Source organism: Mobula hypostoma, chromosome 15, assembly GCF_963921235.1.
Source record: "Mobula hypostoma chromosome 15, sMobHyp1.1, whole genome shotgun sequence".
In the NCBI taxonomy this organism is placed as follows: domain Eukaryota; kingdom Metazoa; phylum Chordata; class Chondrichthyes; order Myliobatiformes; family Myliobatidae; genus Mobula; species Mobula hypostoma.
This window is the reverse complement of record NC_086111.1, coordinates 264,646-277,485: the sequence shown is the minus strand read 5'-3', so window position 1 is coordinate 277,485 and position 12,840 is coordinate 264,646. Positions and strand designations below refer to the sequence as shown.

General features: G+C 39.2%; 1 protein-coding gene across 1 annotated transcript in view; it reads right to left on the bottom strand.

Moving 5' to 3' along the window:
* Positions 1 to 3,879: 3,879 nt before the first annotated feature.
* The window catches only part of emc3 (ER membrane protein complex subunit 3), a 30,649-nt gene continuing 21,688 nt past the window's right edge, over positions 3,880 to 12,840 (bottom strand). Inside the window, exon 8 of the mRNA XM_063067565.1 lies at positions 3,880 to 10,490. Within this exon, the coding sequence (XP_062923635.1) occupies positions 10,362 to 10,490 (129 nt within the window). The 3' untranslated portion in view covers positions 3,880 to 10,361. The remainder of the gene's footprint in view (positions 10,491 to 12,840) is intronic.

The window sequence follows — 12,840 nt, the reverse complement described above, 5'->3', positions numbered from 1 at the left end:
TTCTAGCATTTGTACAATCTCGTGTTTATAACAGATTTGTTTCTAACTTTTCAGACAAGTTTTTATATTTTTTTTAGAAACACATTATTCCGTGTCGCTGGCATTCACAAACACTGAAAAGAAATCAATATTAATGTTTTGAGTCTGTGTGATGGAAAGGTGTGTAGCTGAACAATGCCAAGCAAAGATGCTGTATAATGAGGACTGCCTTTTAAATATTCTGATGAAAAACACAGCAGTGAATTGAAATTATGTTTTTTTTAAATTTAGAGATAAATAAACAGGCATGGAATAAGCCCTTTTGTCCCAATGAGCCACACCATCAAATGATCCACATATTTAACCTTAGCTTAATCAGAAGACAATTTACAATGACCAATTAACTTACTAACCGGTTTGTCTTTGAACTATGAGAGGAGACCAGAGTACCGGGAGGAAACCCACACATTCCTTTCCCTACAAGGTTCATAGTAAAAGAAAGATCAAAAGGTGTCATAGCAGTATAATACAATATAACTCTTGTAATGCTGAGTTGCAGGAATACAGTTCCCTTTGGATGATACGTGGAAACTAACTGTTAAGATGTCGACTGAAAACAAAATATAGATCCACTTATTAAATGTTTTCATCTGTTTGTTTAAGTTCAGCAATCAAGCTACCTTCTCATCACAAGCCTCACTTCCTTTTTGTCTCTCAGTGAAAATGCAGAATTTAGTTTAACTATTCAGATTCAATGCAATGTTTTATACGGGTAAAGGCACATGCGAAGGTAAATCTTCCACAAGATTCAGGTCAATCCTAAATACCTCTGAATGTCACTGGTTTGTGGTCACAATAACCAGGTTTAGGAAATATCTTAGTGCATCTTTTCAAGCACTAACATATATTGTGAGGCACTATTGGATATTAAGAATACCAACTATGGTAGGTCTGCACCCTACTAGTGAGTTGCTGGATAGCGGTGGAGCTACAAACGTTGCGTACCATGTTGTAGCCTGCTTCAGCCACCCAGGGAAGAAATCGTCAGTGACCGTGCACAGTGCAGGACATTTTTGTTGAGATTGCAAGACCCCGTTGGTCATTGTGGTAATGTAGAATACTGCTGGTCTGATTCTTTGGTTCGTTGATGAAACTGATGGGAACTGCATGGCCTTGGTTGTGGCATGGACCAGGCCCTCATTTGTGCCTTGGTATTGCCTGTTGTGGCCACCGTGGAAGGAGCTGCTGGAGCTGGCTCCTCCCATCATCACTGCCCCCCAGTGCTCACTAAGTGGAATTGCGACAAGCCTTTGTCTGCGCTGTGCAATATGAGGAACCGATGAGGGCTGTTTTCGCAGAAACTTGGCACTAGTACAATTTTTAACACTCAATCAACAAAAGACATGTTTTTCTTTTGTTACAAAAAATATTTTTTTAAATTTAAAGACAATTCAGATGTCCGTTAGGATAAGAGAATTAGTTCTAATCGTTGGTGTTAACACACACAAACACACGTACATAGACACAATCACATGCAACACACCGAGACAAAGAAACCCACATATTTCTCTACACACAAACATGGACACAAACACAGACACACAAAGGAACACACACATTCACATGCAACACACCGCACACACACGCAAAGCACACACATGCACAAACACACACACGCAACACAGCAACATAAACACACAAATTCTTACACACACACACACACACACACACACAGAGTAACATAAACACACACAAACACACAAACACCTATAGAGAGAAAATTGCAGACACACACAGGCACAGATGCAAACATTGACATATACAGCCACATAAGATACTTGCACAAACACGCATTCAAAGCACATGCATACACACACTTACACATAAACACAATCACAGATAAACACACACAAACATGCTTATATAGACCAACACAGAAACACTAACACAAAAACATAAACATACACACACACACAGCAAAAAGAAACATGCAAACAAACACACACAAATAAACACACGCTCAGAGAGAAAAATGCTGACACACACAAAAGGAATGGATTAAGACGAAATTTAGAGATTTTATATTTTAAAATTGCAGTTGTTTAATCTTCTAAAGTTTACTTCAAGTGCAATATGAACTACTTATGTAATGTCCTATAGTTACGTCTTCAAATCTTTGAGTTTCTTGTGTGCAGCACCTTTTCTGCACAAAATCCCATTGGAAATCTCAAGTAACAAGCAAGGTTGCACTACCAACCTATAGCAGAGGTAACAGCAACTCAACTCCACTGCATTTCACTCAATTCACTGCAGTTAGTGTAAAGAAAAATTGAGTGGTGTATCATGACTAACGTAAACTTTCATGTTATGTAATAAGTCATTAATATTCAAACAACGCCTGCACAAGAAAATTAATCTTGGTTTATCACAGTTAACTTAAACAATTAAAATCCTCCCATTTACTGATCGCCTATGGTTTGTTACATTAGGCACTGTAGAGATACAGATGATTCCAGTCATTGGCAGCAGCACACTAACTGATATGTGCACAAGAGAATAGTAAAGAACATTTTGTACAGACAGCATATTACTTTAAGTGTATGTCAGTCAATATTGCAGATAGATATAAAAGATCTCTTTCACCATTTCAAAAATGGCGTGTGTGTCCTGATTAATGTTTCTCCTTTAACCAACACCAAAAACCAATTAAATCGCACCATCAATGACTGGTTTCCAATATTTACCTATATATCATCAAAACATTTCAAGTCCAAGTCACTTTTTATTGTCATTTCAACCATAACTGCTGGTACAGAACTTAATAAAAATGAGACAACATTTTCCAGGACCATGCTGCTACATGAAACAATACAAAAACTACACTGAACTACGTAAGAAAAAACACAAAAACTACACTAGACTACAGACCTACCCAGGACTGCATAAAGTGCACAAAACAGTGCAGGCACTACAATAAATAATAAACAAGACAATAGGCACAGTAGAGGGCAGTAGGTTGGTGTCAGTCCAGGCTCTGGGTATTGAGGAGTCTGATGGCTTGGGGAAGAAACTGTTACATAGTCTGGTTGTGAGCCCGAATGCTTCGTGCCTTTGGCCAGATGGCAGGAGGGAGAAGAGTTTATATGGGGGGTGCGTGGGGTCCTTCATAATGCTGTTTATTTTGCGGATGCAGCGTGTGGTGTAAATGTCTGTGATGGCAGGAAGAGAGACCCCGATGATCTTCTCAGCTGACCTCACTATCCGCTGCAGGGTCTTGCAATCCGAGATGGTGCAATTTCCAAACCAGGCCGTGATGCAGTTGCTCAGGATACTCTCAATACATCCTCTGTAGAATGTGGTGAGGATGGGGGGCCGGGGGGGGGGGTGGAGATGGACTTTTCTCAGCCTGGTAATAGTAACATAACTATTGGATAAAAAAAAATCCTTAGAAAATTAATGTAGCTAAGCTTGATAGCCAACTAACAGATGATTTTCTGAAAAGTGCAAAGGGTATTTGAACCTCTTCTTTGTTAACAAGGCATTTGTTAAATGCTAACTTGGATTCTATGAAAAGTCATTTATATCAAATGAGGAAGGCATTAATGATATCTAATCTAGCTCTCCCATTACCACATCTAGTACATGGGTACCTCCCCAAATTTGATGAGACTTTTTCAGTAAATGAATGTGTTGTAGAATCAGAGACAACAATATCTTTTTTTTAACCTTTTAAACAAATATTACTAGCTTTAGTTTGGCTGTCAAACATTCCGGTAACTAAGTACAGAAACCATACATCAGTCCCATGCCAAATCTGCATACTTCTTACCTTAAGACCATCATAAATAATCAAGTACCTTAATAATTATTATTAAAAAACTTTATTAAACACAATGAACATCTCATACAAAAATGAGCAAGGTTGTCTACAAATTAATATGCAGGTAGTTTCTGAGAATAGGGTTATTAAATATGGGAGCGCTGCTTTTAAATATAGTGGATATAAAAACAGTTGTAAACCAGTCACTGAAAAATTCAAAATTTCACACGATCAGTCATGTTATATTAGTAGACATTCAATCATGTAGGTTTTCATGGCTTTCAAATAATTTATCTTTTGGAGGCCCGAAAACGGAAGTGCTTCACAATTTTATCAATAAAATTTGAAAACGTGTGTTAATGTAACTTGAAGAATAACAATACCAGCTGAAGTGGTATTACACCACTAGCAATTCCTAACAACAGCACAGAACAAGTTGAAACATGCTTTAGTTACACATATGCAGATAATCATAAAGACCTAGATGGACGTGGAAGCATTGGAAAGGGTACAGAGCAGATTCACCAGGATGCTGCCTGGTTTAGAGAGTATGCATTATGATCAGAGGTGAAGGGAGCTAGGGCTTTACTCTTTGGAGAGAAGGAGGGTGAGAGGAGACATGATAGAGGTGTACAAGATAATAAGAGGAATAGATAGAGTGGATAGCCAGCGCCTCTTCCCCTGGGCACCACTGCTCAATACAAGAGGACATAGCTTTAAGGTAAGGGGTGGGAGGTTCAAGGGGGATATTAGAGGAAGGTTCTTTACTCGAGTGTGGTTGGTGTGTGGAATGCACTGCCTGAGTCAGTGGTGGACGCAGATACACTAGTGAAGTTTAAGAGACTACTAGACAGGTAAATGGAGAAATTTAAGGTGGGGGCTTATATGGGAGGCAGGGTTTGGGGGTTGGCACAACATTTGTGGGCTGAAGGGCCTGTACTGTGCTGTACTATTCTACGTTCTATCCCAATGTGTGGACTTTCACTTAGATACAACAGCCTCTCTGATGCACTGCTATTCAGCATGAACCTTGGACTTATTAGTCTTTCTAGTTGCTATGAAATGATCACTAGCCTAAATAAATTTGAGAAAGGAAGCAGTTTTTCGTTGTAAACCTGAGATAGCATTGAAGCATTGAGAATGGTTGTCCTGGTTCTCTGTATTTGTTTGTTATATTTCAGGGTAACTTACATTTCAAGGAAATGTTTATTGTTTGGTTACAGAAAACATTTAAACATTTCTACAACCCCAATCTAAACCTAGAAATTTTATCTTTACATGCTTCCCCAATATCTAAAGGATAATGGAGCACCTCAACCCAACAAAAATAAAATTAAACTAAGAATAAAAATACAAAATGCATCTTGTTACTTTGCAGTAAAAATGTATTTTAAGTTCAAACAGATATTACATTCGCATCAATACTGAATTATTTGTTTTAAACATTATAGCTTGGATGAACGACATATCACATTATTAGTCGACTGAGGCATGAAAGATTGTGATGATACACATTCAATATGGGGCACATGTACATAGATCCAAGAGAAAGGTGTGTCCTAATTTGGATGCAAGAAAATAGTTTCCCAAACATATGAGTGAATATTTAAAAGTGCGGGATGTCAGCAAGGGAGTTTATGTGCAGCTGAAAGGACATGGCCTGTCGATTAAAGATCACAATTTTAGATATTGCTAAGTTTAGTCCTTATGTAGGGTGAAAAAAATCATTGCAGTTTACTTTTGGATATGGTGCTCATAATCTAGTCAAATAGCAAAAGGAAAATATTTGGAAGCCACTTTTCAATCAGCTCCATTTTACTTGGGATATTGACTTAAATTCTCACTAAGAATAGATTTCACATCACATGCCGGTGATAATAAACCCGATTCTGATTCTGAATATAAGGCAGTGACCTTAAAATGCTTTCCAGCAACCACCCTGGGCTGTAATCAAAATAATTTATGGTAGGGAGCCAAAAAGAAACCCACGACTGGTAAAGCTGAGGCTAATGGAAATATAAATGGAATTTGCTTGACTCTGTTGTGGTTAATGCTGCAATTATACAAGGTAGACATGATATTAGTAGTAAGTACTCATGCAATATCATAAACATAATAGATATTTGAGTATTTGGAAACACTTGGCCTAATTAGGGAGAGCCAGCAGGGATTTGTACATGGCAGGTCATGAGAGAGATTGATGAGGGAAGGGCAGTGGATATTGTCTACATAGACTTTCGTAAGGCATTTTTCAAAGTCCCTCATAGGAGGCTAATCCAGAAGATTAAGATGCATGGAATCTGTGGCGAATTGGCTGTTTGGATTTCGAACTGGCTTGCACATAGAAGAGAGAGGGAAGTGGTTGAAGGGGCGTATTCGAGCTGAGGGTCCGTAGTTAGTGGAGCTTTGCAGAGATCTGTGCTGAGATCTCTGCTGTAGTAATATATACAAAGGACTGGATGAAAATGTAGATAGTGGGTTAGTAAATTTGCAGATGATACCAAGATTGGTGGAGTTGTGGATAGTGTAGAAGACTGGCAAAGAATACAGCGTGATATAAATCAGTTGCAGACATGGGCTAAGAAATGGGAGATGGTGTTTAACCCAGATAAATGTGAGCTGTTGTACCTCAACAGAGCAAATACAAGGAAACAGTACACTGTTAAGAGCAAGATCCTTAACAGTGCTGCTGAGCAGAGATCCAAATTCATAGCTTCTTGAAAGCAGCCACACAGTTCCATTAAGGTGGTTAAGGCGGCTTATGGAATGCTTGCTTTTATTAGTCCAGGGATTGAGTTCAAAGGTTTGGAGGTTTTGTTGCAGCTTTATACTCGAAACTGTGTTGAGGCTTTGGAGAGGGTGCAGAACAGGTTTACTAGGATGCTGCCTGGTTTAGAAGGCATGTGCTAGAGGCTTTTAAGAGACATTTGGATAGGCACATGTGTGTAAGGAAGATGGAGGGATTATGGACATGGCGTAGGTAGGAGGGATTAGTGATTGAGTATTTTTGATTTGCTTTTTAGCTTGTTCAGCACAACATTGTGGGCCAAATGGCCTGCTCCTGTGCAGTACTCTTATACCACTTGAGTAAATATTGGATCTTCTTAACCTCACAAAAATTAGATGTCAGATGTTTGTTATGTATGAAACCATGAATTCGAAAGAACAAAGAATCATAATACAAAAAGTTTTCTAGAAGCACTTTGTTAAATATATAATAGAGATACATTTAACTATTTCCCCCTCAACCCCAGAATTTTTGGGATGCTTTTAGATTTAGCTGCAAATCACACACATTTTTACTGTCCGTGTTTGAAAGTCAGTAATTCTGAATTTGTAAAAAGGTTCTGCAACAGAAAGATAATTGTCAGAAATGCCTTTCCTGTTATTTATAAAGCATACAAATCATTATTATACCATGCCAGGTAACAGCCTTTAAATTGTTTGTTTTTAAAAATCTAATTAACATATAACAGAATATTAAAACTATTAAAGAAATAGTCATAAAACACTAGCAGTAAAAATCAATTTCACTAAAAGTCTTTTGTTCTCAAAACCTCAAGGACACATTTATATGTTTTTCATGTTGCTTGTTAATTTTTGTTACACCTAATATATTGCTACTTTCATCTAAAGTTTTGCGACAAAGTAGAAGTAAAATTTATGCAGCAATTATACAAGGTACAACTAGTTATTTACAACTAGTTACTTACACAATGATTACACAACGGTGATAAAATTACACGGCCTCCCAAAAATGCTCTATTTCTCCAAAATCTGTACTGAGTACACATAAAAGGATGATCTGGAATGTTAATAAACAAAATAATTTTGGAAATATTCAACAGAAGAAACCATACCTATGGCACAAATAGTTTACACTTCAAGTTAATGACCTTTCACTTGAATGAAAGTTATTGGAATGCTAATACACTACTGCAAATATAGTTAACAAAACAAAGATATCTGCCTGTTGACATTCATGTTTCATGATGTCTCAGAAGAACCTGTTCAGTCTAACAAGTCCACACCAAACAACACTGCTTGCTCCAGTGGCTTGTGTTAAGAGTGCAGTCAGGTACAGCACAGAGTCAAAATTCAGATGTAGATGGGATGTGCAGAGGCATGATTTCCAATATCTTTCCAGTGGTCTGGAAGGAGATGGAAATGAACAGCAAACGGACTGGGCTCCAACTCTGAAGTTGTTAAGCAGTTGTCAAATTTGAGCTTTTAAATAAAAGTGAAGGGCCACCAAGTGCACTTCAAAAGCCATAAAACTGTAAGCCAGTTTCATCAAGAAAGGAACCAAGAACAAAAAAAAACACGGTAAAGTATGGGCAACATCTGCGACTAACATCAGAAACTGTTGCTTGCTGCCGCTTATGTGCAGAAGGGAGGGGAGCTGGGGGGGGTGGGGAATCTCAGGGTTCTTATGTTTAACTGTCGTTCATTCTTTGGGGCACTTCTGTTCTCATGGATGTTTGTGAAGAAAATGCATTTCAGGATCTATATTGTATACATTTCTCTGACATTAAATTGGACCTTTGAACCTTTGAATGCAGATGCACAAACATCCATTTATTGGATGGTTTTATCTGAGGCATACCAAAATTTCCATCAGGGAGCAGACCAGGTACAAATTAACAATTAAACTTTACAAGAATGTTGAATGCGTATGCAAAATTAGCCTGGGAAACAAGTGGAACACTTCAATATGATTCAGAAAAACTTATGCTTTGATAAATAGATAGGGCACGAAGTGTTACTCCTAGGCAATTTCAAATGCATTGCACATTTGGGAAAAAAGACTTAAAATAACCTTAAGTTGAGTAAAAAAAAAAGGTTAAAAAAAACAAATCGTTCATTTTGCTTTTGTTTTTCTGAATTGTTGATATACAATTCCTTGGCAAAAACCAAATCTTCACTTGTAAACTTTAAAGGTGCTTTGTTAAGTCATGATGTGCACCAAACATTTATCCATGTCCATCAGTGCCAAATGCCCACGTCGATCAGGATTGATGGATGGTAATTAGAAAAGTACATTTTGCTGAATAAGGACTTAACTGCATCAGCTAAACTACACAGATAGAAATGTGAGGGATAGGGGTAATCAGTTTCCTTTTTACTTGATCTTGCACAAATGGGTATTTTTGTGTGTCAGAAGAAATATACATTTTAAAATCAGTCAACCTGAAATAGTATTTCAAAACACTGAAGGTTATACTTCAAAACCCAGAAAAAAAAGTAATATCAAACCAGCTCAATATTCCCCATTCACACTACCATTTTGAGATTAACTGTGTGCTGATCTTTAACTATAAAACACAACATTACAGGAACAGAAAAATCAAAGTGTTGAATGATTGCAGTGGAGGTAATGAAAATGCATGTGTAGCTTTGACTTCTGTTTCAGATTCTTAGTTGGCGTTTATTTCAATTTCTGCAGTTTACTCAGAAGGATCTGAGCACTGACAATATTTCATGTTGAAAACTTTAAATATATTAATCTTGTTTTCTTTTTGGCAGGACATAAAATAGCCAACAGAAGACTACCAGTATGTATGTCAAAAGGGAATGACTAATTTTCCGGAACAGAAGAAAAACTGAAACTGAAGATGTTGGGACAACACACACACACACACAGCAGTCCAGGCAGAATCTATGGAAAAGAGTAAACAGTTGACATTTCTGGCTGAGACCCTTCATCAGGACTGGAGAAAAAAAGGTGACAGGTCAGTGTAAGAAGATGGTGGGGGGCGGGGGGGGGGAGAGAGAGGAGGACGGAAGGTAGTAGTACAAGGTAGTAGGTGATGGGTGGAACCGGGAGAGGGGGAGGGGTGAAGTAAGGAGCTGAGGGCTAAGTCAATTGGTGAAAGAGATAAAGGGTTGGAGAAGGGGGAATCTGATAGGAGAGAACAGAAGGCCATGGAGGAAAGGGAGGGGAGAAGCAACAGAGTGAGGTAAGAGAAGGAAATGGGAAATGGAGAATGGTAAGGGGCGGGGGGGGGGAATTATCAGAAGTTCAAGAAATTGATGTTCATGCCATTAGGTTGAAGGCTACCCAGTTCCTGGGTGATAATATGGAAAAAAATGATGAAATGCCAGTACTTAGTCACAAGATGAACATTAAGTATAGTGCATTTAATTCTGACCTACAAGAACTGCAAAATAAAATGCTTCAATTACCCAAAGAACCACCCTTATCCACATGAGAATAGTAATTTTTATTTTCCCCCCATAATTCTTTTAACAAAAAAGTAATCCAATACATTTGGTCATAGACACCTTGCACTTCTACGTAACTTTTACTTTTATGAATGAACAGAGAGAGACAATTCCTGACATATTGCAAGAAAATATACAATCTATTCTTGTCTAGTATCTTTACACTGATGGCTTTCAAATTCACAGTAAAATCTCACATTAGTGGTTTGTGTAACTTGCAGCTTTACCAGACATTTCTAATGCTTTCAAGTGAATTTTTAAGACAAGGAGAAATATCTGTCTTACTACAAACCAAGTTATGGTAGAAGTTTAATCTGGGGTCCCTGGTTAAGGTGCCTTAAAACATTGATGTGTCTATTTCCTTGTTGAACATTCCTTCAAAATTGAGATCCTTGGCCATAAGTTCTTCTTCCACTTCCTCCAAGGCCCACTGATGATCCAGGATTTCCAATGCTTCCCATTCAGCCTTTAGAATAAAAATACAAAACCAAGAAAAGGTATATTTTTTCTACCTTTCAGTTTTGAACTACTAAATAGATAACTTATTCCCATTACTCCCCCTTCTATTTTAACCTATTACTCCCCCTTCTATTTTAATCCTACTCTTAAGCATACTACTAAATTCCTAGTATATCATTAGGCCATTTTTCATACAAATTCATATTAATCAGTGCTGATAAGGTGCTTGAAAATGGAGGATATTATAATTCACTACAACCTTGTTGTCATTTATCTCTGCATAGATCTTCAGCAGAAATGATTCGGACCTTAATCAGTATTAGGAACCTCAGAATCGGGAACTTTGTGGCTGAACAGATTCTCTTATGGGACAGAGCCAAGATCAAGTATCTTTGCATTGATCAGACCATGGCCAGAAAATGTTAACCATGAGGAAACTGGGTTGGTTTACTGGTAATGCAGGCTGAGGCATATAGAATTGAAAAGAAACAGAAGTTAGGAATAGCCGCCACCTTTTGCAAAAAGTTAAAAACAAAGGTTAACGACAAGTAGTGAAGGAAATTTAGGAACCACTGAGATGGTGGAAGTTAGTCATTACGTTTAAAAATATTTGAGTTCAATGCCAGATGGACCATGCAAGTGCTGGATAGCTATACCTCAGTCTGAATAGACAAAGTAGAGCAGAATATCCTCCTTTCTTGCCACAATGGAGGCCACTCTCAGGTTGGAGCAAAACCTCATATTCCGTCTGGGTAGCCTCCAGCCTTATGGCATGAACATCAATTTCTCTAACTTCCAGTAATTTCTCCCCCTCATCTTTTTCACTCCCCATTCTGGATCCCCTCTTGCCTCTTTCTCTTCTCCCCACCTATCAATCACCTCTCTCTGTCCCCTTCTCTCATGGTTCACTCTCTTATCAGATTACTTCTATTTTTAGCCCTTTACTTTTTTCACTCATCACCTACCAGCTTCTCAATTCATTCCCCCCCCCCCATCCATTTGCCTTTCCTCCTCACTTAGCTTCACTTATCACCTGGCAGCTTGTACTCCCCCCCCCCCCCACCACCACTTATCTTCTTATTCTTGCTTTCCACCCTTTCCTAGCCAGTCCGAATGAAGGATCTTGACCCAAAACATCAACTGTTTATTCCTCTCCTTAGATGCTGCTGACCTGCAGACTTCCTCCACATTTTGTGTGTGTGTCGCTGAACAAAATGGCACCGTGTGATGGATTGGAACTTGAAGTTAATAACTTTGTTTCCAATTATCAATTGCACTTAGAGGATTTTCACAGTCATAATGTTCTAGTTATAAAAAAGGGCTAAAATCTTTGCCTTTACAATCTCCTATTTAAGTATTCCCTCGCATGACCCTAACAATTCCCAGAGAAGTTCCAATTTTTAAATTCCATTTTTCCCTCAGCAGATTATGACAAATTAGAGTCACTACAGCGGAACATTTTGGGACATTTTGGGCAGCCAGCGTGTTCTCTGAAGCTGCCAGATATCATCGGTAACCCCTGTGTCGGGCGGCAAGGCCTCGGCTCAGTTCACTTCCAGCAGTGGGGAAACACAAGCATAAGGAACAGGCGAGACATGGTACAGGCATAAGTACAGACCCGTGAGGAAGAGAAGCGCATTTCAAAGGCAGTGGAACAAGGGTCCCAGGGTGCCTGGACAAAATGGGATCACCTGAGCGCAAGATCTCATGGGCAGAGTTATGGAGACTGGTGCCCTTCCGTATTTCCTTCCTCATGCGATCCGTGTATGACACCCTTCCTTCACTATTACATCTGTACACATGGGGGATGAGAGAGGACCCGAACTGTAAGCTCTGTGGTCAAAAGGGGACACTGGCTCAGATACTGCCTGGGTGTAAAACAGCTCTAACTCAAGGACGGTATAGGTGGCGCCATGATAAGGTGCTTCTGGCTCTTGCTGACACACTAGAGTGGGAGAGATGCAAGAAGAGGAACGGCTGGCACAGATTTGAGGAAGGCCATCACCTTCATCAAAGAGGGAGCCAGGCCTTTCGTAACCAAACAACCAAAGCCCAATCTACTGCTAACGGCCAGGTCCTGGGAAATGAGGGTCGATGTGGGAAGGAAGCTGCAGTTCTCGGATGTGGTGCACACAACCCTACGCCCGAACATTGTACTGTGGTCAACTGAAGACAGGAAGATAATTCTGGTTGAGCTGACTGTGCCGTGGGAGGAGGGATGGGAAGAGGCCCACGAGAGAAAGGCCTTGAAGTACCAGCCCTTAGCGCAGGAATGCAAAGACAAGGAACGGCAGGCATGGTTTTTCCCTGTGGAGATCGGCTGCAGAGGTTTCCCAGCCGAATCAGCATGGCGGTTG